This window comes from Ctenocephalides felis, unplaced genomic scaffold (assembly GCF_003426905.1).
Source record: "Ctenocephalides felis isolate EL2017-DRISC unplaced genomic scaffold, ASM342690v1 CF-g0.4_SCAFFOLD_01886, whole genome shotgun sequence".
NCBI lineage: Eukaryota > Metazoa > Arthropoda > Insecta > Siphonaptera > Pulicidae > Ctenocephalides > Ctenocephalides felis.
Genome location: NW_020538040.1, coordinates 184,141,017 through 184,167,355, shown reverse-complemented (window position 1 = coordinate 184,167,355; position 26,339 = coordinate 184,141,017). Strand labels below are relative to the sequence as shown.

Here is a 26,339-nt window from a genome sequence, read left to right as displayed (position 1 = left end):
ATTAGACATATTTACAATTTACAAATTTTATATTGATATTATTGATCCATAATATATAGTTTTAGACAATAATCAATTAACTAAAACATTAATTACTTTTTATACAATTCCATAATTTCACAATTGAAAATCAAACTACCATTCTTGTTCACTCTCGCCCCCACAAGCATTCAGTATTTACATATGCATTTGCACACTCTTAACATGAAGGTTATACACATTTCGAAACGAGACTTTCATCACCAGTTACAAAAGGTTAATTTCGTAAACCTTAGATATATGTCACTCTACACAAAATAAAAGATGGATATGAATATGAAATATTTATAAAAATCAATTTTTTACATCGTAAGGTCCTAAAATAGAATTTTTATTATTCGTACACAACTGACTACATAGTGAGTATTAAATGTACATATTTAATGAGAACGTTTGCAAATCTTTATCTCATCATCTTACGGAGAATGGACATCTTCACATCGCAAGTATCACAAAATTTAGAACGAGCGCCAGCTCCCAACTTGCACATTTACACTTAAATAATTTAAAGTAACTGTTCCTCAAGCTGATGATAACTAGAGCTGATGATAAACTAGATGAAGTGCATAAGTATTAGGGTTTCATCAAATTCCAATTCCCATCATGTTGTCAGATCAGTTTTAACCATTTGGCAATTCATCATCATCGTCGACAATAAAAGCCGAGCTCAAATTTGTTCTACTTTGTTTTGCTTCATCAGTATTGTTCATTACATTATAGGATTCAGTCTCTTTAAGAGGTAGTTGCTGCTAATGAGGGTGGCGGTGAGGAGACCCCATTCGTTAACCATTTTGATATTGAAAGCTGTATGGCGTGTGGAGCCCTTGTGGGAGGGCATTTTGGCAAAAGGGGCCTATACGTAGTAGGCTTTCCTCCTATCATAGGCTTCAAAGAAGAAACAGGCGTGGAAGGCATTTGCATCATGAGAGGATTGTGATTGTATCCATTCACAGAATGTGGGCCATTCATACTATTTGTTAAATTAATAATTACTAACAAGCGGTGGTCTAGAATGAGGCTGATTAGGGTATTATTGAAATAACTTATAACAGGATCAAAGGCCTCCTTATATGAGCTAACCTTTGGTGTGAATATTAACTGGTTTTTCACAATTTCTACTATTAAATTGTGCAAACAGCTGAGGGCTTAGGTATTTTTGTTCATAGTCTACAGACATTACGTTTAGATACACGTGGTTTATTTCTCAAATGCATGGTATTAATGGCAGTATTTGTCATTGCATTGCATGTCGAAGAAGTGACACTGGTTTTTGCCGTATTTGTGACTGTAACTGGAGCTGTGCTCACAACCTGTGGCTGCTTTTTTGGAATTGAAGCACTTACAGGGCCGCTACCGGTGTTGCTACCGTTGCTACTGATGCAACAGCAGATTTAAGTAATGATGCATTTGGTTTAAGTAAAGAAAGATCAGTAATACAAGACAAGGAAATGTCAAAGGTAACGAAAAATTAGATTTGGCAAGCTTCACAGTTGTCATGGATTTTGTAGATTCTTGACTTTTGCTGGATTGTGATGTTACCTTGTGAGAACTACTTATATTTAAAGCACCATTAGAACTGCCCACTGTTGTAGTAGCTGAAGATATGCCGAGCCGTTCCTGGAATGACTGTCAGATACTGATCCAGACAGTTTTGATGACAAGTTGACTTTGAGCTAGCAGTACTATGATTTCCTCTATATTGTGTATCAGAACTCTTGCCATTACCAGTTATAATAATCGTCTAAAAATCAAATTTATATATTAAAACATCTTCCACACACCAGCAATCAAAATCTTTACCTTCACAGATTCTTGAATATTTCTTGCTGACTGTGATGTCAAGTTCTTTTGCCCTGATGTATTTGCATTGCTACTGAATGATTGCTGCTGATGGATTTAGCCACACTTACATGGTTTTTATTAGATATGTTCTCAGGCTGAGGTTCATGCTGCTTGATACTTGATTTCAAAAGTGAATTGTGATTGCTCTTACTAACAACATCCGAATGCTTGCCCCCATTATTTGCAGAGTTTGAAACAGCCTAATAATAAATATTAGTTATGTAAACAGCATTAAGCATCATATATAAAAATTAGGAGACCTAGGTGAATTGTTTGAAGTAATATGAAAACTTAAAATTAGTAAACAGATAATAATGGAAGAGTTGTTTAACATAAAGCATTTATACAGTTATATTGTATGCAGAGTTTTTTTTTTATGATTTATTGGCTTTATAAACTTTGTACATTAGCCAAATACTTAATTACATGATATCTACACTATCTCTTAAAGTCTATCATTGTTTTTTGTATTTCATTTATAGTTTTATATTATTAGATTTGATGTAAGTATAAAGAGCACCATATAATCTTGTATCTGTCAGCACTGTTATAAAATTAATTGGATTGATTTTATTTTTTGATTTGCATTATGAAACAGTGATATTAAATTTTAAACATCCTTTGCTATTACATTAATAATAATTAAGATGGAATGACCATATGGATAAAATGTGAGTGGAAAATAGATTATAGGTGATCAATGATGGAATAGAACCATCGAAATATTTCTGAGTGGTGTGAATAAAAGATAAATGAAGCAAAATCCAACTTACATTGCCTTTGTTTCCTTTGTAGATATATGATGATGTTGTGAAAGTTCTGTAAGAGCTTGCTGAAAGGTTTGCTTCTGCCCGCAACACTGCGCCTCATAAATGATGAATGACTCTTGCAAGTCAAAGAATGCATGCAAGGCTTTGAATCCTCCTCCGATACCACGCCACAGTGAATATCAGGATTGAATTTCTGAACCTTTTGGATGCATTATGCTCATGTTCTTTGTGCTTAATGAACAGATCATTTTGAATAGGTTTAGTAGCTGTTGAATCCTTCTTATGATAAATCAACAAATGTTGCTTGACTCTATGTGGTATTAAATAATGTTTACATTCATCACAGACAACAGTTAAAAAATCTTCTCGGTTAGGAAAGAACCCAAAGAGACCCATATAATCGCAATCAAATCTATGCACGTAAGACTTGTTGAGGCATTCGGATTTATCATCACCTAAAAAATTATAGAGGAGTTAGAAAAATAACATATGATTATAAAACAATCTTTTAATAATTAGATTGATCTGAAGTTAAAAAGATTTTCTATATAACTATACACTTGAATAAATCGACTTTATAAAGCTACACATCTGATAATTAGGTAGCAATTCAATTTCTATGTAACAAAGAACACGGCGGTGTTTCGCTCATCATGATTTTTTGGAATGAGCGAATCCCCAAAATAAGCGTGGTCTTATGGCGTATTTAGTAATAGGTAAATAGGTTCTTACTTATCGGGTGATCTCGGCCCAGGGCTGCCGCAAACACAGACCACGGTTGTTCCGAAAAGCCATGAAGGCTTAAGTCACAACTCCGCGAGCTCTCCGACGGCCCAGGCTCCGGGCCGCCGGTAGCCATCCCAAACTGGATTAGAAACACTATATTCCCTATCACATAATAGTTTTTATATAGCATTAGTCTTTTTCCACAGAACCCTCGTGTTCCATTCATGAGTTCCATTCATTTAGAGTACACGCGCTTCCGAAATGTCAACATACCTAATGATTTGATGATAACCATATCAAATCACTCGACATAATCAAAGTAAAGAAGTGCAAGCCGATGACTGGCTGCTTGACTACCTTTACTGGCACTTATGTTTAATTTTAAAAAAATATTGTTGCACTTGAATCGGTGCTATCATCTAGCACTTTTTAGTCGGACTGCATTTGACAGTCAATTGAATACACTCCACAGAATAGACGGAATGAATACATGGACACGGACACGCTGGGGAACACAAGCAAGAGACAAGCTGTACTACGCTCACCAACACCACCAAACGACCCGTAGCGGCGACGGCAACTAACACACATTTGCAGCGGCCATCATCATCATATGATGCGAAGTACGAATACCAAGATACGAACACCAACACGAACACGAACAATACCTTCATACCTCTCTATACCTCTATACCTCCATACCTCCATACCTCCATACCTCCATAAATCCACTACCTCCGTACAAAACATATAACATATAACAGCGATTGGATTAAACAATGAAAGTCGCTCGCTCGCTCACTCTAAGCATTTTAAACAATTCATGTTTGTTTTGTTTCTTCTTTTCCTGCCAAACGATACACTTGTCCTGTCCGTCTTGCGTTCAATAAATATTATCAATTTGTTTACTAATTACTAACACACAATCGACCATGCATTCATGATTCATTCATTAGCCAGGTTGTTTTTGAAGATTAATGGGTCCGTGGGAAAGGAGTATCGAAATTCAATATCTGACTACCGCTCGAGACAAAGGAACGACTTCTTATATATTAATAATATTCTAAAACAATTGAAATAACTAACTAGTGGTGCCTTCAGGAAATTTCCGCACCAAACAAACATTTATCAACGGTTAATTTAAATATTTTCAAACAAATTATTATCAATATTTAATAATATTCGTATTTCAAATAGATTATTATGATTATTCGTATTTTATAGGACAAATATAGGTGCTTATAAATCAGCCGATAAACGTATTATAATTCTTGGTACGGAACCCTAAGAAATGAAAAAAAAAAATTCTACTTTCCTATAAATATATAACAGACAGTTTTTAAGGTCATTTTTAGAGTCTTTTATCTCTACGTCCAAAACCGTTGGACCTGCCTTTCCAAAAATATAGTCAATAAGTAAAACGCTTTTTGAATCACTTTAATTGGATGCTCCATTCTCTCTAAAATGGAATTGCCATTTTTTGCCCTGTAAATTGGACCTGCCTTTGCCAAAAACTAATCACCACATCTTCCCATTAATAGGAATCGAATGTCTTTTGAATCATTCAAATCGGATGCCCCGTTCTCTCAAAAACTCGATTTGTATTTTCTGCACTCTTTGCTCCGTATCACTAATCAGCAAATCTTCCATTAATTGGAATCGAAAGTTTTTTTTAATCATTCAAATCGGTTGATCTGTGCTCTTGAAATCATTCACAAAAAATCATCGAACATACTACACACACTCAATGAAACGTAAAGATATGCAAACATTTTCATTTTCGATTACTATAACTTAAACTACAGAAAGTTAATTAAGAACTTAATTATTAAAATCTTTTCAAATTCTATTCTCTTCATCTTTATTATTTTAATACTCCTTTATATTTCTGAATATTTTATTTCACTGCGGAATGATTATTATACAGTGAGAAGTCACAGCTTTCTGTAAAAACATCATCTGCCATCTAAACAGTCAGATTTGATATGCAAAATAAAAGTTACATTATACAACAAACATCTTCTTTCGCAAAAAAAAAAATCCACTTTAAAAAAGAATAAGTTTTTGAGAGAAAGTTTTTTAGCACCTGTAAAACACTTGCAAAGTGTACTCTTTTCTATCAAGAAAATAGTTGGTACCTTATTAAATTGTTAGAAACAAATTGAAAATCAAGATTATTAATTTATATATTTTCATTCAATAATTTTCTAATGCTTTCAGGTATTGTCATATATCATTTGTAACATTTATTCAGTTCACATTTCTTCAATAATATTTACAAAATTTCTATGCGTTATTTATTATGTGTTTATAGTTAGTCTTATCATTTTGATATCAAGTTTGCTGTCGATACAACAGCATTACAAATAGCTTCACTTCCTTTAACTTGCAGTGTATTGGTTAGTAGCTGCAATTTTATATTATGAAAACATTGATAACACAATTAAATATTGATGATAACATTAATATACCTTTTCAGCATAAGCCTCTGCTGGTGTATTACAAAATATTGGTGTATAATTCGATGATTCATGCAGTTCAATAATTCCTTTACATTTTTCAAATGCAATTTGTGAAAAATCTTGGCACTTGCCATTAGAATCTAAAAAATTCAAAACTGGCGAAATTGTTTCTGCATTTATAATCTTATTCAAGGTTTGTAAGGTGACGCATTGTTTATCCCTAACATAATGCGTTTCCAATAACAAACACTTCAATGATTCCGTTAGTTCGTTCACTCTTTGTGTGAGAGTCTGTTTAGAATTGGCAAGTTCTTGAACCATCAGACTTTAAAGCAAAAACACAGAATAAATATATCATTTGCAAATACAAAATTAATACTATATGTTTTAAAAACCTGCATGCTAGAAATTTACTTCGCCACACTTCACACTGTCCTGCAAGCCATTCAATTTGTTCCTAATGAAATTCATATGTTATAATCACTATTACGATATAAAAAAAAATTTTGCAATTGATACGCACCTGATGAGTGGATAAGTTCTCAACACTTTTCAATAACGCTTCGGCTAAATGTAATTTGTCTTCTGTTAATAAATGAACTCTCGTCTCAACATCTTCACCAACAGCTGCTACTAACATGGTTTTTAGCTCTGCATTGACTTGTGCTTGAAAAGCCAATTGGCTTTTTAATGTTAAATTTTCATCTCGTAGGTAATCTATCTGTAAACAAAAAAAACTTGGTGTCATAAATATTTTTTTTTGTGTTGTTCAAAAAACATACTTCAGATAGTAAATTTTGTTTGTCATTATCAGATTTTAATGTTTCCAATGGTTTATCTTTCGTTTTAGCTATTGGTTTAACACAAGTCATAGGAATGCCTTTTTGTAAATTTATTTCATTATTACTCATTAACAGTATTTGTGAAACGAGCTCGTTACAGTCAAGATTTTTTCTTTTCTTTTTCTCTAGACTTATAATGTTTTTATGATTTTTGGGAACTATTGGTTTCACTGCAGCTTTATATGGTTCATAAAGTACCAATTTAGGCTCCTTTTTTTTATAGTTATTATATACAGAACGATTTAACCTAATTAATGAACCAGGAACTAAATGAATTTTTTTATCTTCAGGAGAGTTATGGTCATTTTTATATTCAATTTTTTCCGGAGAAAACTTGAATTCCATTCCATCACCTTGTGTTCGCGTAAAACCTAAAATAAAAATACTCTCAAGATAAAGGACAATTATTATACTATAAAAATATATACCTGCTTGTTCCATGGTTCATCAGCAAAATAAAATAAAAACTAAATTAAATGTACGCATAAAATAAATCACGAATCCAGTTTAATAGTCATTACAAAATAACTGTAAATTAAAATTGGACCAGAGTAGATGGATATTTACTGTCACGTATTGTATGTTATTAAAGTAGAACTGATTGAAACCAAAACATTCTAAATGTGAGAGTATCTCAACAGGTTGCGTTTATCTAAATGATTATTATTATATTTTATTCAAAATCTCTTCTGTTACTGAATAAGTGTTAATTTAATTAATGAAACTGTCAATTAATAAAGAAAAACTATTAAATAAAAACTATTATCAAAACTTGCCAAAAATGTTATCTTTTATGAAAAAAAAAATGGTGGATGCATAAAAACAAAAGAACGTTTACGGCTTGAAATTTTTTGACGTTTTACTTTATGTTATTGCATGCATGTGTCCTGTAATTAATAAAACATTTAGAAAAAAACGAGTGCATTGCGCAATTTGAATTGGTTGCAGTGTGTCGTTCCCTAATAAATAAAGATAGAACGCGTAGTGCCCTCTGTGGTTTGTCGAAAATATGATATACGCCATCAATCGCCATTTTGTTGTAGTATGCCAGTTGGTATAATATGAGTGTTTATTCGTGTTTTGTAATGCTATTGTTTGTCATATATTGTCCTACTAATTGTGATGGAAAATAACGCATATATGAGTGCACAACTATTCAATTATACTTAGAAAAAGTGATTTACAAACGTAAGTTCCGATTTGCATTGTGAATGATGATTTTTACCTCAATATTTTGGTCCTACCTAAATAGGCGCCAACAGTTGCTGTCAGTGCATTTTTGTTGTCAGCGTGAAAATGAATTATATTCAAGCATACCAAACAAATAGTTGATTATTCTATTAATATCATGACCTAAAATTAATTTTAAATTATGTTTTACAGTTAGGTCAAAATGTTTTACGCGCATTTTGTACTATCAAAGAAAGGGCCTTTGGCCCGGATTTGGTTAGCTGCTCATTGGGACAAGAAGCTAACAAAAGCCCATGTATTCGAAACTAATATTGAATCATCAGTTGATGGAATTTTACAGCCTAAAGTTAAAATGGCTTTGAGAACAACAGGACATTTGTTGCTGGGAGTTGTAAGAATATACTCTCGAAAAGCAAAGTATTTACTTGCTGATTGCAATGAAGCATTCGTTAAGATTAAGGTAAAGTTCATGATATTTATTGTGTTCAATTGACGTGAAATAGATAGTGCATTGAGTTGTGAATTGTAATCTGTAATTTTGCAATATTTCATATAGAGTGGTGTGTCAGTGATACTAACATACTTGATTAAGTAGCATTTTGCTGTTATATTTCTATGGTTCAGTGAAAAGTTAATTTTATCAGTTCCTAAAATGTTATTTTTTAGATGGCATTTCGCCCTGGAATGGTTGATTTACCTGAAGAACATCGAGAGGCTGCTATGAATGCCATTACTTTACCAGAAGTCTTTCATGACTTCAACACAGCGATGACAGATTTAAAGTATGTAGTATTTATTAGAATTTGAGTAGTTAAGATTAAAAATATATTTTCAAAGGTATATATATATATATGTAATATAGTTGTATGTATGTGAGTATATGTGAGTGTTTTTATATATATGTAGGTGTGTGTGTGTGATGTATATATGTGTATGTGTATGTATGTATATATGTGCGTCTGTATGTATGTATATATATATATGTATATATGTGTGTATATATATATATGTATGTATATATATGTGTATATATATATACAGTAGACCCTCGTTTTACACGGCACTCTGGGTACACGGTTCCCATACTACACGGAGTTAAAAATCCGACATCCTTCCGACTACACGGACTTCTTATTACACGATATTTGGTCAACAGCCCATAAGTTCGTTGTGCAACCTATGAGTGATTCTAGTAACTTGATATCAAAAGGGTATTAATGTAAGTTTTGTTATCGACTTTTATATTTTAGGCATGCCTGATTATATAATAGCTGCCTAGGAACACTTTTGAGCTGACTCCTACGTCGCGCCAATTTTTGAATGAGGTGTCAATGTAATACATGTCATTTCGCCCGTATTACTCCTACTTCAAGTTGTATTTTTTGGTCTCCATACAGCACGATAAAAATGGTGCGATTTGTACCAACTCTGAGTCTCTCATAACACAGTTCCCATACTGCACTATGTAAGGTTCTATAGAACGCACTACGAATAAGCCTGAATTGTATGTTAAATACGAGTTTTTCATAGCACGGTCCCCATACTGCACGGTACGCACTTGCCGCGTAAAGCGAGGGTTTACTGTATATATATATATATATATATATGTGTGTGTGATTATATGTGTATGTATATGTGTGTATTTATATATGTATGTGTATGTTGTGGGTATATAGGTATTTGTATATGTGATGTTTTGTACTTTGGGTATACATTTGTATATATGAGTGTGTATATATATGTACATATATTTTTAATTATAACAATTAAAACAAATCTTATAAACAAACCATCTCATTCATAGAATATTTTTTCTCCTAACGACATCTATTTCTCAACTGGACCCTAATCCTTCCTTTCCTATCCGATGATTGACTATTCAATTTCAAGTGGTTTTCAAGTGGTTAGAGAATGCGGACACCGACGACCGTTGGTGTGGCAGAGGACAGTATATCGAGCGTCTTGTAATGGATAACACAAAATGCTAATTTAGGTTTCCATATTTTAAATTTTAAATTATAACACACTGATGATGAGACAAACCTAGTCTCGAAACGTTTGTGAAAATGATTATTTAAGAAATTAGTGCAAAAACGAGTGTTGTTTGTTCATATTTCCAAATTAATATATACATGCGTATGTTTTTGAGAACAAATATGTAATTATATATTCATGATTTGATTTTTTTTATTACAGTGACATTGATCTAGAAGCACAATTTAGTTTAAATCAAACTCGTGCAGAAGATATTACTCTTCGAGAGGATTATGGATCTTTACAGCTTGTTCCACCCGAAGATGGTTTTGGTGATATGGTTTTTGATTCTGAATCCCCAGATATCATGAGAGAGGCTCTTAGTACAGATCAATCATTAGAGCAGGTAATTTATTTAGCATTCAATTTAGAATTCGCTCAGAGAATTGATTTTTGTTACTGTGTAGTTGTATTTTATTACTTGTTACTGAGTTTTATGTTTATATTTGATTGTCTCTGTCTGTGTAACTTTGTCTTACGTATAAATGTGTTTTCTCAGAGCAATTTATTATTTACTGATGGAGTCAATATTGGCGGAGATATGGATAGAACAAAGGAACCCTTGCCAAGTACTTCTCGTTCAATTCAAGAACCTTCTATAGATACACAAACTCATGAAAACGCTTTTGGAAATAGCATGACAGAGGAATTTGGGCGTAAGCTTTAAGATTTACTTAAATCTTCAACTTTGTCTTATTTTATATTTAACTGTTTTATACAATTTTTTTAATATGTTTACTCATTTATAGATGCTGGTGGATTATTCGAAGGCGACTTGTTTAGTGATGTAGCTCCGGAACCTGTTCCCTTATCAACATCTCTGGATGTACCTCCTGCATCATCAGTAAGGGCCGATTCGGATGATGATATGGATCATTTTGATGGCGGAGCTCCTTCCCCAGTACATAGCTCAGATGATTCTCGTCCAGCAAGTCCTATTTTACCTACAGGAGCAGGAAGAGCTACACCACTGGCACCCTCTCCTCAATTAATGCCACCACCTTCTGTTCCATCTTCTGAAATGCATGAGCAGGTAAGATTTTTTTATTATTTATGATTTTTTTTATAAATGTTATTTAACATGTTGTATGTTTTATTGTTGCAGCATATGGATGATGGAAATATTTTGCCGCCAGAGGCAGATCAGACTACTTTGTTACAGAACGAAGAGGAGAGCTTTGCATTGGCACCCATCGATGCTTCAGCATTAAAAGGTAATTCATAAATAAGTGCCACTAATATGATGGTAAATTGCAACAATCATTCTTTATTAATTTTTTATTAAATTATCATATGATTACATGAAGTATTTTGTTATAGGTGTTACTAAAGCAAAGCGCAAACGAAAGCTTATTGTCGATGAAGTTAAAAATATATCTGGTGAAGAAATGAAAAATCAGCTATCAGATACAACAGATATTGTTACCACATTGGATCTTGCTCCTCCAACGAAAAGGTAATAATTGAAAATTTAAGCTATTATAATAATTGATTCAATATTTTTATATATTAATTATTATTTAGGCTAATGCATTGGAAGGAAACTGGAGGAGTAGAAAAACTTTTTGCTTTGCCATCGCGTCACATTCCAGCTAGAACATTATTTAAGGTAAGAGTTCGTTAATTAGATGTGTTTTTAAAATAATTACATATAACTTTATTCCTAGAATTATCAACGTCACTTGACATCACGATCATTTGAAAATGAAGAATTTGCTAATCTGGGTCCCGATCTGTTACCTGAACAACCAAATCCAGTAGAAGACCCTGCTAATGCAGCTGATTCATCTGTTGCTAAGCGCTTAACACGCAAAAGAAAACTACTTGGCGAAACTGAAGCTGAGGTTGGTTATTAATCATTTGTTTATTTCCTCATGAAGTTTTATAATAGCTAATATTCAAACATTTTTCTTACAGCCTAGTAAAACTCCTTATCACGAGCCAGATATGTCAGAACCAGTACTATCTCCAATGACATCGGCGGGAATACATGATGCTCAAGAAGCTCAAGATGCTCACGATGGTCACGATGCTCAAGAAAACTATGGTGAGTTAGAAGAGAGTTTTTTTTTGTTACTTTAAATTTTGTTATGTGCATGTGCATTTTTTTTTTATTTATGCATACTAATTTGATATTTGATCATGTCAATAGATTATGATCATTTTTCAGATGTGGGTGATGTACTTAATCAACCCGTTACACCAGGACAGCCATTAATTGAACCACCAACACCTAGCATGATACCTATGACACCGGGACAGAATTGCTAGGTAATTTATATGAAATATATGTATATGTATGTATATGTTCTTGTATGTATTTTTATATAATGTATTTGTTCAAAGTTAAGTATTTAGCTGCCTAGGTATTTTTATGAAACAGAATAATCAGTCATAAAGAATTCGTTTCAGGTGATTTAACACATGGTCTTCCTATGACGCCATGCATTCAGCCAACTGGAATGAGTCCGACAGCAATGACACCTGATGTGATGAGGAGTACTCCAATGACCCCCAGCCACCTACAACCGAGTATATCACCGACGCATATGGATGCAACAAGGCTAACATCGGCTCCATTAGAACAAAGTAGTATGACTTCTATTAATGCAGACCTTTCTAATACAATGGTTGCTGGGTTGCCTCAAATACCGGGTGATCAGGTAATTGTCACCTTCTAGTTTCACTAAAATAAATCACATGATTGCTTGCATATTTATCTTCTATTATTTTTTGCAGGTTTCTTCAATTTTAGATGGTCCTAGAGACCATTCAGAATTTTTTGGAGAAGCACATTCAGATGCTCTGCAAGTTCCTTCATTTGGATTTAATGAGGTAATATTCATTCTACAGCATTCCAAACATTTTTTTTTATTGAAATTGTGAATAGCATATTTATTACACATTGCAAATTTGGGACATACCAAGTTGCAAATGTAATCTTTCTTAAAATCCTTGATTGTATTTCCTGCATCTTAACAATATTGGACTTACTTGTGCTGTAACTCAATTTCATTAGTCCACACAATTTCTCCCACAGTTGTTTTCTAATGAAAGTTTTTAGTTTTCTTCTGTACATACCGAACTAAATAATTTAATGGCACCTAATAATGATTTTAATTATTTAGAACCAATCCATGCAAATGGCTAACATGGGTTATGATGAATTAGCGGGAGGTAATCAGACACCCCGACCGCCAATGTCTGAGAGAGTGGCAACACCTTGGCATGAAGATTTTGATTTCCCACCTTCTGTAGGACTGGTAATTGTTTCTACTTGTAATGCTACTTTGCTGTTATAAAGAATTTACTAATGGGTATTTGCTTTGTAGACTGGAGAGGAACAAATGGTGGATGAAACGGATGAACAATTCGAAGAAAGAGTTCTTAATAAAAGGGCTGCACAGTTGTTTATGTCAGTTAAGACGAAGTTTTACAAACAGGATCACTTATTTATATCAGACATGGCAAGGAATAATAACCGTAAACAGGTAATTATTATTATATTTTTATATATTATTATTATAATTATATACTAAATAATTTTAATATCTTATGTTTAAATCACTTAGTATTTTATAATTATTTTCCATCACAGGCAGCACAGAAGTTTTACAGTCTGTTAGTTTTGAAAAAGTTTCAAGTGTTGGATATATCTCAAGAAGTTCCTTGTGGTGATATACGAGTTGTTAAGGGAGTTAAGTTTGATAATCCTACACTATAAGCTTGCAGACAGGTAATAATTTGTTAATTCCATGATCTTAAAGAACATACAGTTTTATCATAAAAGAAATGTACGTATTACGTTTGAATCTAGATATCTTAAAAATGATTACAGTTAAAATTGGTGATATTTTAATTTGATTTATTATGAGAAGTTTATAAATGTAAATAAGAAATGTTGTAATGCGTACTTTTCAGTTTGACCGATTACATAAGGTAATATAAAATTTGAATGAAACCAAAAGAGCCGCAGTACATTTGTGAAATGAATTTAATAAGAAATTTTATTATAGATATAATTTGTAAGTGTATAATTCTATTTATTAAGATAGAGGTATGCATCAGTTATATGAAGCTGCTGCTGCTGAAGTTACATAAACTGAACCAAGTTAGTTTTCTATAAGGTAGAATGAGATTTTAAAGATTCGAAATATTTTATATAACAATTATTTATGTATTTCATCTATTGAAGAATTTGATCTTCGTAATTAATAATTTAGGCTGTTTGTCACAACGTGATGTTTCCTAATAAGTTGTTGACAAATGATGAATTTTTTGATGATCATCAACTATAAGTATTGATCATATTAAAATAAATATGTTAAATTTTTAATATTTATTTGCACTATTTTATATGTATCTTCATCTATTTATCTAAGCAAATTTATATGTATATATATATGTATATATCATGTATGTATTTATGTATATATACATATGTATATTCCACAAAAACTATGTATGTACATATGGATTGAAGGTAAAGGATGCTTTTGATATATTTTTTTTTATTCTCATCACGAGGTATACAAATGTATGTTATTATACATAAAAAAGGTAGTCTTTTTTAATAATTCAGAGGTTAATTAGTTAATTGGTATTAAAACAAATATGATGTGCACTTTACCTGCAATCCACCAGTCTGTTTTGTATTCTACGCTGTGTGAATGAATATGTATGCAAGCATGTATATTTACATATGTACAGATGTCCAGGAACTCAACATCAAGTTAAAATATTGTGATACTATTGATTATAACTATCATGAAGAAAAAAGATCTCATGCAGTTTGAAAGTTATGATTTTTTAAGGATCAACAGATGTTTTGGTTAAACCGTAGTTAAACATTTTTTGGTTATTGTGGTTAATTTTTATTAACCATGAATAACATTTCTAGATTGCAGTCAAAAATAATATCACAAGTTTGACAGAATTAAGATGATTTGTTAAACTATGAATGTAACATTTCAACATTGGTAGACTTTAAAGGCCTTTAAAATAAAATAACGCATAATAAAATAAAGCATGCTGATCAAAGGTTTCACTTAAAAGCTTAATAACTTTCAAAATGCATGAAATAATGTTTTTCTAATTTTTTCATGATAGTTCAATCAATAGTGTCACTCTGTTACAGCTGGATGTTGAGTCTTTTGAATATCTGTATATACATGTATTTGTGTATATATATATATGTAGATATGATATACACCTATCCCTCGTTTTACATGGAAGATATGTTCCAGAAAAAAACGTGCAACTTGAAAATTTCACTTTTATATGGAAAAAATGTGCTAAACGAAGATCACTATAAAAGGTCCTTTTAGTCAGTTTTTAATATAATGAATAACAAATACATTAAACAACAAATAAATATTAATATATTTAATATCGAACATATTGAATGAGTTATAGGAAAATAAAAAAAAAGTGTAAAACTTGGGATAGGTATATATGAATATGTATATATGAATATATATTATATGTTTATATGTATATTAGCATATGTATGCAAATTTGTGATAAACATCTCTGTATGCATATGTAAATTTTTATGACAACATTGCATGACAGATATGGGAATAGTAAGCTTATACATATAAATGGTAAAAAAGATTTGATATATTTAGAATTGATACTACCAATAGCCAAGATGAATCATAGTTGGTCATCTGAAATGCTGTCGTTGTAGACACTTTGTCATTTGTTATTGCTGATATATTGTATATGTTATATACATCTTCTATTATCTGTGCCCAGAATTCTAATTAATTTCGCTATGTATCTTATGCACTCAAATGCAAAAATGTTTTTGTCACATATCATTAATTATTTTTATTTACTTCATTTTTTATTTAAGCCATTATTATGATTGAAGTAAAATATAAATTCAAGTTAAGAAAACTTTTATCACTGTGAATATCTTATTGGTACTTGTATTATAGTATTCTTACATGTACCACTATGATATTCACAGCTAGGGGGCTGTAAAAATGGAAACCACTATTTACAAGCTATATAACATTGATATATTTTTTTTAACTTATATGATTAAATTAAACATATCAAAATTATATCTGCAATATTATTGTGAGCGTAAATCACTGATAAATTTTTGTTTTTGGTTCAGATGTATTCCTCAGTCATGGCTAGTAAGCTGTGTGAAATTAGAATATAAATTTGTTCCTTTTATAATTAATTTCTTGTCAATGCATATTTGATCATGATAATGGTTATTACAAACTAGCTCTTATGATATTCTTACCAGAATACAGTTTTTCATAATGGTCATATTTTTTTGCATGTAAATATGATGAGTTGTTTCAACAATATCAGAAGAGGCCCTTGGAAAAATGATTTTATTCTAATAATTAAAATCATATTACTTGTGTTTGTTATTACTGTATGACTTTCAAATATTAGCGCTCAAGCTATAATAACAAGTTTGTTTTCTTTTTAGTGAAGTCAATTTAAAATTTTAATTAATTCATAGTTATTTTTTTATTGACTGCACACATTTTAACATTACGTTACACCAAATCTTAATTGGTGTTAATTGATATAGCAAGTAAAAATTATTTTGCATGTCAAATATTTATTAAAAATACTAGTCAGAACTAAAACAAGAAGTTTGTAAAATGCCTGACCGAGTTATTTTGCTTGAGCGCTATTTAGGTTGGGAGATTTATTTTAAAAAGTACTGAAGTTAGAAATGCTTTTTTTTCTTTAAAATATAGGCAAGTTTGTCAATTTTAATTGACATTTTAGTTTACATTGAATTCTTAGTTTTTAAGTTAATATATTAATTAATAAACAGAGTTTTGTACGAAACATTATATGGAATATATGAAATATCGAGTTATTAATAGTTAATTTCCCAAGTCTTTGTACCCTGATGTCGCAGAGCTTTGTTTTTGAAATACCAATGTAAAATTTTTTTTAGTAGAGATATATTACAGTCTTATAAAATAAATATGAAATAAATTATTTGACGATTATTATTATAGCTATTCATTTTATTTACAGCACTATAATTCAACCCGGGAGAAATTTAGAATAATTTTGAATATGAAAAATTGCCTTCATATATACTTTCATTTCATGTTTATGAAGGAATTGTTTATCTGTTAATTTTTAAATAATTTGTATTGCATTTATATTTATATTTTGTTAATATAAAATAAACTGATTATGAGATTAATGTTAAGATATATTAGTAACTGAAGTGTAATTGAGCTAATTGTATTTGTTTTACTGGTTTTCTTTGATAACTACACAATAAAAGATGTCGGTTGATATACAAGGAAAGACGAAGCCTGTAATAAAAAATAACATAGTCCTTGTATTATTTTCTAGAAAACATTTATTATTTTAAATAATAACATTACAATAATTATACAAGATTAAAGCCTAAAGTCTAATTGTCTTAAGTTTATACATATTTATATTGGTATTGTCATAAATGATTCATTTTGATGTACGAGTATTTGATTGTGATTATGTAATACTGGTAGAATTTGTATCTAAATGGTCGATTTAATTAAAAATACTGGCTTATATAACATTAACAAATTGGTATAGCGTATGGTACATCTACTGTTTTTTGTTTGTTTTTCGGAATTCTTCGATATTTTCGTAATCGCTCTGATCGGCGGGATGCTCTGAGTTATCGTAATAGGCGTAGTCGTAGCTTGCGTTGTCTTTTTGTGGCTTTGGTGCGTTACTGTTCGGCTCGGATTGTTTTTGCACGGGAGCAACTGCTGGTTGGACGATTGCCTCTTTCCTTGTGGTTGCCTTAGGACTTACTGAGGTTTTGGCGGTGTAAGCATATGTTGTTTTTTGCGTGGTGTGAATTGAAACAGGCGTACTTGTTTCAACTGATTTTGTTGTCGTTTTGCTTTTTCTTTTCAATTCATTCCCACTGGCGGCGATGTTCTGAGAATGGGCTGTTTTTAGAAACTCACCTTGATCATTTTGCCTGATGTATTCTTCGCTCGAAGATTCGTAGTTGTTCCTGGTATTGTATACAGGTGTCGTTTGGTAGAAGTCGTCTTGGGAGAACTGATTTGTAGCTCTGCTTGGCACCTTATTGTAATTATTGCTGTTGTCGTAGTATTGCCTGTTATCTGTTACCTCTTTTCGGTTTTGGTAGTAGTTGTCTTTAGCATCTTCGTATTGCTCCGGTCGGTACTGACCATCGTCGTATTGGCTTTCTTTTGCTGCAGGCGAGTATTTATATTGGTTTGCCGTCGTTTGTGCTTGATTAGGTCTGCTGGTGAATCCTTGAGGAAGCGCAGATGTTGAGAATTGATTGTTATAATATTGGTTCGGACTCGAATTGTATTGATTCGTGCTCACGGAGCTTTTAAATCCCGAAGGGCTTTGATTTGTGCTGAATTGATTTGGATTATTATTAAATTGTTTGTTGCTGACGTAGTATTGATTATCTGTTGATTGTTGTTTATTTGTTGAGTACGCATATTCCGTAGTCTTATAATTTTTGACTGTAGTGGGTTTAGCAGTTGTTGGGAGGTAGCTGGATGCAGCAAAACCGTTTGTATACTGTGGTTTCAGAGTAGTAGAGCTGGCGGGGGTCTTTTTCGGTACGGCGCCAGTTAAGTCGCTTGGTTTATAAGTGCTTGGGGCTGTAAATGGTTTAGGTGTGCTTTGCGAACTGTATATTTGCGAGACCTTGTTATAAGTGGTCGGTTTGAAAGTCGTCGGGCTGTATACATCTTTTGGTACCAATGTGGAGAATTTCTTTGTTGTGGCCGGAGTATAATTGTCTGCGTTTGTTTTCCGGCTTAGAGTTTGATATTTATCAAAATACGGTAATGGTGTTGATGAGGTATAAACTTGGCTCGAGTATCCCGTACTCGGACTCGACGTGGAAATTTCTTCCGGTTTACGCAATATTTTGCGCTGTATGGTCTTTTTCTTTACCAGTTGATTTTCATTCTCAATAACATGTGAACTTTGTTCTTCTGGCTGGTTTTGCGCGGGCCTAGTGCGTACTCTAACGTTTGACCGTTGGAATGGTTTTGGATCGCTTTCAACTTTGGGTGTCTCACGGTAATCTTCTTCAACTTCTTTGCCATTATTGCGATTGTTGAAGAAGTTGGAACTGTGAGATCCACGGAAGATGTCTTGTGAATTGTCCTGAATATAACGCGGTTTCTGCGTCGTCTGTTGCGGCGGCGAGGTGACGGCAACTGTGCTGTATTGATTCTGATATTGGTTGCGCGCAATATTAGGGTTGTATTGGTTGAATAATTTTGCTTTGGCGCTATTTGCGTCTCCTCGTTTTTGATCCACTTTTGGTTGTTTGCTAAGTCGGTGATCGCCAGTTTCAGCCCGTTGAAGATGGAATGGCGCTTCTTCTTCGTAGGCGAATGGTGCTCTCTTGCTTTCTACATCCGACGAAATTCGGTACAGATCAAAATTGTCGCTGCTGTAGTACAGTGTTGTCGCTTCGCAGTCGACATCACCCCAGTCAGCACAAATTTGAGCGTCCTGATCAAAAGCAGTTCCATTGGGACATAAAAATCGGAAATCTTGAACCTGAATAATAAAGTATATTTATAAAGATTGTCTGCTATTGAAAATTTGGAAATAGAAAAAACTAGATACCCCAACGCCGGCGACTTTGACGCACACGTGGAACATTTGACATTGCGTTTCACTATCGGCATAGTAACCACCTAATATTTTATCTCGGCAGGTGAATCCTGTATCAGGCATATTTTCCAAACTGTAAGTGGGGTAAGGCCGATTGTTGAGGAACTGTGTCATCACACATCCGCCAAAGAAAAACACACCTGAAAGGAAAATGAACTATATGAAAATAATATATGTGGAAGAGGTAATTCGAAAAAATGAAAAATTAATTAGTTAACGAATATACTCATAGACATTTTTTAATTTGACCATGATGTTTAATGTTAGACATGTTAACTTTTTCAAATGTTATTTTTATTCTTTTTATATGTTTTTTATACTTATTCAGGATTATCTGTAAATGTATTAATGATGTTTTGATTATTTCAGGATCTGCAATGTTTTTTTGGATTTAGGCTGTAAAGAAAAGGTGCTAAAAAAATCCACCCATTTAGGTAAGTATTCAATTTATTTAGGATCTATATTATGTAGAGATTTTAATAATATGCATATAATTTTATCGCACTCAAGTTTGTAAATTTCAGGCTTCATACTGATATATGAGGCTCTGAAATATCAGATATTCATTTCGAAGACGTACAGAATATCTCACTATTTTTATTTGTTTTTTTTTTTTTAAATTTATTCTCATATTCATATTTTGAATATTCTGATTATTTATTTATATATACAAGATTTTGCAGATGAATATCTGAGAAAAGAAATTTATAATAACTTTTCTAATAATATTTATGTTTCTGCAAATTGATGTCGTCAATGTAGGTTTTAAGCATAACACTTGGGCGTTTAAATGATGTTTGACCCATAAACTATATACGCGGACATAACGACGTCATTACATATTATAAGATGATCATTATTGGTTTCTCGTATAGTGTTAGAAATTCTCGTAATTATATAACTAAAAGAGAAATTGCTATTGGTGATATATGACAATGGCCATATTTAGAATCTGTTTACATGATATTATGTAAATGTAAATAATAAATAACTAAATTTAAAGCGCTCAACATCTTTATTGCTTTTGTTAGGTTTTTTATTGGCCTCGTTATAGTTTTTATTTACATACAATATTCTTAACTTCGCGAAGTAAAAGTTTGTGATTTCGCTTAAAAAATCGATTTGCTAATTCTGAATCGTTTGATACCAAAAGCAGCCGTTTTCTCAAAAACGGCTGCACCGATTTCGAAAATTTAAAGGCCAATCGACAAGGACTCACTTTAATTAGTTTCTAGAACTACAAAAACTGTCAGAAAGATATCAGTTGGAAATCGTGCTGATTAATTTTCGATAAATATAAACCATTGACAATTTTAATTTTAACACGTTAATCACCATGATAAGAGAAATATTTTCACACGGGCCATGGTAACATTATTAGATAATTTTGTTAAAAGGAATCTTAATGTATCAAATAATTTATATTAAATAATGTGATTATTAGAAGGCAACCCTTTCGTTCTATTACTCTATCAACTTCTATGAACAAAAAATAAAAAACATCGAATATTATATTTATGTTGTTATACTATTGTATAAATTGTACATGTTATGTATTGTTATATAATATATACATAGGGTTAATTAAATTCGGCAAAAGTGGACTAACCAATAAATATCCTTTTACCTTTGCTGATGTTTTAGCGCAAAACTATGAAAAATATCCAAAAGCCCAGTGATTTTTGTCTATTGGATAAATTTTTCATAGTGCAAATTAAGGTACAATTTCATATACATAAAACTTATCCTAAAGTTAACACTAGATTTACGGATATTGATTATATACCTATTTTTACTGAAGTGAGCCAATTTGGATCATACAATAAAATGGAAAAAACAGGTTCAACGCAATTAAAATGAAATGTTTATTGTAACAAAAATATAATAAACATTTTTTACCATTTGATCAAGTACATCGACGCCATGCTTATATGTACCAATGTATATAGTTTTATATGCATATAGTCATCAAATTTTTATTCAGTCAAATTGGCTCAGTTAAAAAACCAAAACAAAAAATGCGGTTGCTTTCATAGACATTTATAATTTATTTTTTTTAATTTTTTTTATTAATACCTGCACCTATACGGACCATCAAGGGACGTCCGTGTATGGACATTTAAAATTCAATTTTTTTTTTATTAATTTAAATAATATTTTTTTTTCTAATTGTAAATAAGACCATCAGCTCTCCGTCTATATCGCAAAGGAATAGAAATTGCAGAATTGATGTTCTTTAGTGTAACCTTTGACCTGGCTCCATCCTTTGTGTAGGAGTAACCTTTATGGAAGTTATACGACCAGTCGATAGGTTAGATCGCTCGCCCAATACCGATTTCTCATGGCATTTTAAATATATGTTATTATTTGACACAATTTGACTCCGATAGCGCTGTTTACATTTGAAATAAACATGTAAATAAATAAATACACCCTCTGCAGGTAGTCGGTTGGAAATTGCATGAATTATTTGTCAGACGTCGGGCAGTGTTTATCAGTCGTTCTATACATAATCATTGTTGGAAATGAAATTATACCGGGATAATGACTTCAAGTGAGATTTAATTTGAACAGTTAAAATTGTGCAAAGTGTTGATTGTGAGGTGAAAATTAAATGTTTATACGTAACAGAGTTGTAGTGTGTTTGTTGATTTGATCAGTTAAAATTTGGCTGAGATGTAATATCAGGGCACATGGGAGACCAATGTAAGTGTTTTTTTATCATATGACTTACAACTGTACTTAGTGATAGAAACAAAATTTAATTGCCATCAAATTTTGTGGCCAATTTCTTACTAACCGAAAACTACTACAGAATGTTGATCACTAGATTTTAAGTCGATGAGTTGTTCTTCATGGGAATTAAATTAACATCTTAATTTTATTCATTAAAAGAATACATTTATTTTTATATTATGATTATCAAAATTCATAATTATTTAATTAAATTAAAAATAATTAAATTATAATTAAAAAAGTGAATAATGGTAATAAAACAGCAACGGGTATAGTAAACCAAGGCGGGAAAGGTAACCATTGATTTGTTGTTCTCTCATACCATGGACCTGCCGTCGGACAGACTACTATTTATTGTTATTATTATTAACTTCACGTAGGGAAAGTTATAGTAATGGACCGAAAATCGAAAAAGCCGATTTTTTTGCATATTTTCACGTTTCAGAGGTTTCTAAACATTTTGGCGTAACTCAGAAAAAATGGATGTGTGTGTGTGTGTGTTTTTTGTGTCCGCATTTTTTCGTCCACGTTTTCGGGCGCACGGATCAACCAATTTGAATGGTTAAAAAACATTCGATTCCTATTGACAGGGAGATGTGCTGGTTAGTTTTTGGCAAAGGCAGGTCCAGCCGTTACGGAGATACGGAGCAAAGAGTGCAGAGATTAGAAATAGAGTTCTTGAGAGAACGGAGTACCCGATTTGAGTGATTCAAAAAACACTCAATTTATAATGACTGGGCTATATGTACAAAAAATTGCAGTTTTTGAGAGTACTAAGCATCCGATTTGAATGGTTCAAAAAACTTTTTGCTTGTGTTGACAAAACAATTGCTTTTGTAAAAAAAATTATTTTTTTTTAAAAAAATTTTTTTTGTCTATCGAAAATAATTCAGATTTCAATTTGAATTTTGCAAATCAAGTTTTATTATTATTATTTTTTTATTCTTACTTTCAGTACAAAACTTTTTATATTTTTTCGCTTTCTAGCTTTGTATAAAATTAATTACAATTTTTTTTATAAAAACATTTATATTTTCAAAAAAAAAAAATGCTATAAATAATATGATTCTCAAGTAAATTCGATAAGGACTTCACCAGGTCTAACTTTTTTTGACGATTCGAATGAGACTTTGAATAGTGATCATACTAAAATATATAAAAGTGTTTTAATTACAAAAATAATTAATAATAATTAATTAAAATTGAATGTATTATTAATATTAATATCAATTTTTAGTGATAATATATCATTTGAAAGTTCCATTTAGCTTTATTATATTACCCAATTACCCTATTTGAATTGATGCTGCAAAAGTGAATAGTGCACGCGCTTCTATGATTTATAATTTATAATTTAATGACTAGAAATATTAACGCTAATTAATATAAAGCTATTCAAGATGATTGCCCAAGTCCATATAAATTCTATAATTATTTCTCCAGTTATCATTGAACTGGATGAACTTACATAATCTTTCGATTGTTTCGATGTGAACTCTCAAATATTAGCCTGGGAATCCGTATATCAGTTCATAAGCAATATCGTACATTTTAATTCTGTCAAAATAGTGAATGAATGAGAATAACAAACATATTTTCGAAAGTCATGCGATATTAATACAAGGCCGTTCCCACATTTGTTAGGGAAAAAAAACTATTGGGTTCTTATACGATGGTAATAGATATTTCTCTAAGCGCACGAGATACAGATCGAGAAAGATTTAGTTTTAATAATTATTTTTATGATTAAACCTCGTTTATATATTTTAGTATGATCACGATTCAAAGTTTTATTCGAATCGTCAAAAAAACAAAAATTAGACCTAGTAGAATCCTCATCGAGTTTCATTTGATGGCTTTTAAATCTTTGGAATTGGTGCAGATTGACTTAGAATTCTGACTAAAGTTCTAATATAATTTAAACAAATAATTTCAACTTTGCAATTCAGTTTTTATAATTCTTATAAATATTACACAATGTTACAGTATTTATAATAATCTATTTAATAACATTTAATATTCCTCGAACATTTCGTTACGGTACGGAAAGTTCCAGCAATTTGCCCTAAGGCACGTTGACTTGCACCACTAGTTCAGATATTTTTTAATGGTTGTAATATATTTTTAACTTAATACAGCAATGCTGATTAGGTCTATTTTCAGAACCTTCTTATATAAATATTAATTTTAAATTATTTATTTACTTATGCATCTTCTGAGCCTTTTATTATTTTTAGATAGGTATACTAATAAGTAGCTGTATGATTTATGTATATGAAGTATTTTTATTGTAGTGCGATACTGTCCAGTTTTATGATTTCTTCATGTTTATAATATTGATGATTTGATCCCAAATGACCTGTTATACCTTTCACTATTAGTTTATTGGCAAAAATACTATCGTATCTTGATTTGTACAAATTAACAAATGTTACAAACAAATATGCTTCTTTCATTCGAATTCACTCCTGTTAGAAAGTTTTGGTCATCGAGTAATAAAAATGACAATTGATTAAGTGAAATAAATATAGACCTATAATACCTAAACTGTTTTAAAAAATTGTGGTTAAAGCATAAAGAATAAATTTGTAGTAAATTATCTAATTGTATGATATAGGTTTAATTTTTAGATGTGCTAAAACGCACTCTGAAAAGAGTTTGCGCTATTTATAATTTTTATTTTCTTATAAATTACAATCTATATAGAAAGACTTTGAGTAATTAATTTGACAAAAGACATAGAATTTTAAAAGGACAATCCAGTGGTTCACCTTTTATTAATGTACTAAATTATGTCTTAATTAAATTTTGGTATTAGTATAAATAGACCTGACCAGTTCTTTTTTCAATGTCTGCACATATTCCATTATGGAATAATAGCAAATTTTTGGTAGTACTTAGTGTGTCTAAACCGAATGCTAATCCAGTGATTGGACGCCCAGGCACCTGATCAGATAACTCAACATTTTTAATTTTAATTTTAATTTCATGTTCAAAAATTTCTAAACTTTCCAATAAAACAATAGATGTATGAATGTATGCATTTGTAGCTAAAGCAATTTGAATGTTTCAAAAAACATTGCTTTTTTTTCTTAATTTAGGACCAATAATAACGTTCAAAACCGACTATTTTATGTAAATTATAATTATATTTTATATGCACCTCAAATTTTCAGATTTTGTGCAAAAATTTTAGCAATGTAACATATAACGATTTTTATAATCTAATCTTGCACCTATTGTTGTGCCATAAAGGTTAAACACCCCTGGAAGAGAGCATATTTAGATTTTGCGTTATCGTAAGGTTTTTTCCATCATATTTTAATTTCTTAGTTGACATATACTTGCATTTTTTTCCTTAGTGTCTGCGCCTATCCATTATGGAAAATCAGCAAGTTTTTGGTAGTACTTGGTATGTCTAAATCAAATGCCAATCCAGTAATTGGACGTTCGGGTTTGATGAATCAAAATATAAAATTTAGTTTTTATTTGGCCTATGATTCCATTTTGTTAACGGAGGTAAAAGTTAGAAACTTCCGTAATATTTTAATCCCAGTGTGATTTTCTTTCCATGAAATCTGGATACCATATAAGGAGGCGTTTACAATCACGTGATCATTTTTTAAGGGATTTTTGAATCCCTCTCTCTCCCTTAGTGATACATAGTGATATTTAAATTACTTGCCTCCCCTGCCAAACATCACGTGTAATTTAGTTACGTAAAATTTCTCGAACGAATTTTTCGATTCTTGCAAAAAAACGTTTTTTTTTTTTTTTTTTTTTTTTTTGAAAATTTAGATAAAAAATAAATACACGTGATATCTTACTAGACTCCTATCTCCCCTACGTGATTTTTCATGATTTTTTGTCCATCTCCCACTTTCCCTAACAGATTTATGAACGCCCCCTAAGTGCATTATAGATAAGTATACCCTCAATAATTTCACACCGAGTTTTTCGGTTACTATTTCGACTATTACCTTTCGTCGGCTATATCCTGTTTATCATTATAAATGTGA

General features: G+C 31.3%; 3 protein-coding genes and 1 pseudogene across 3 annotated transcripts; 1 reads left to right on the top strand and 3 right to left on the bottom strand.

Annotated features, from left to right (window-relative positions):
• Positions 1–2,774: 2,774 nt before the first annotated feature.
• LOC113376361 lies at positions 2,775–3,517 on the bottom strand. Its single transcript, XM_026616267.1, has 2 exons — positions 3,384–3,517; positions 2,775–3,106 (listed from the first exon to the last, which is right to left on the bottom strand). Exons 1-2 carry the CDS (start codon positions 3,508–3,510, stop codon positions 2,775–2,777), a joined length of 459 nt encoding a protein of 152 aa, XP_026472052.1. The 5' UTR covers positions 3,511–3,517.
• A 2,078-nt stretch (positions 3,518–5,595) lies between these two features.
• LOC113377959 (golgin-45-like) lies at positions 5,596–7,369 on the bottom strand. Its single transcript, XM_026618427.1, has 6 exons — positions 7,110–7,369; positions 6,622–7,052; positions 6,363–6,560; positions 6,235–6,296; positions 5,849–6,164; positions 5,596–5,784 (listed from the first exon to the last, which is right to left on the bottom strand). The coding sequence occupies exons 1-6, from the start codon at positions 7,120–7,122 to the stop codon at positions 5,701–5,703; spliced, it is 1,104 nt and encodes a 367-aa protein (XP_026474212.1). The 5' UTR covers positions 7,123–7,369; the 3' UTR covers positions 5,596–5,700.
• Positions 7,370–7,714: 345 nt separating this feature from the next.
• Positions 7,715–14,117, top strand: LOC113376621 (annotated as a pseudogene).
• Positions 14,118–17,499: 3,382 nt separating this feature from the next.
• On the bottom strand, positions 17,500–19,820 carry LOC113376360 (homeobox protein 2-like). The gene is made up of 3 exons (XM_026616266.1): positions 19,811–19,820; positions 19,537–19,724; positions 17,500–19,467 (listed from the first exon to the last, which is right to left on the bottom strand). The coding sequence occupies exons 1-3, from the start codon at positions 19,818–19,820 to the stop codon at positions 17,500–17,502; spliced, it is 2,166 nt and encodes a 721-aa protein (XP_026472051.1).
• Between the last annotated feature and the right edge of the window lie 6,519 nt (positions 19,821–26,339).

Coding starts and splice junctions, on each gene's coding strand:
- LOC113376361 (XM_026616267.1), bottom strand. CDS start 3,510: ATGGCTACCGGCGGCCCGGAGCCTGGGCCGTCGGAGAGCTCGCGGAGT. Junction 3,107..3,383: donor GGGCCGAGATCACCCGATAA/GTAAGAACCTAT, acceptor ATAATTTTTTAG/GTGATGATAAATCCGAATGC.
- LOC113377959 (XM_026618427.1), bottom strand. Junction 6,297..6,362: donor AGAACTTATCCACTCATCAG/GTGCGTATCAAT, acceptor GAATTTCATTAG/GAACAAATTGAATGGCTTGC. Junction 6,165..6,234: donor AGTAAATTTCTAGCATGCAG/GTTTTTAAAACA, acceptor TTTGCTTTAAAG/TCTGATGGTTCAAGAACTTG.
- LOC113376360 (XM_026616266.1), bottom strand. Junction 19,468..19,536: donor TCAAAGTCGCCGGCGTTGGG/GTATCTAGTTTT, acceptor TTTATTATTCAG/GTTCAAGATTTCCGATTTTT.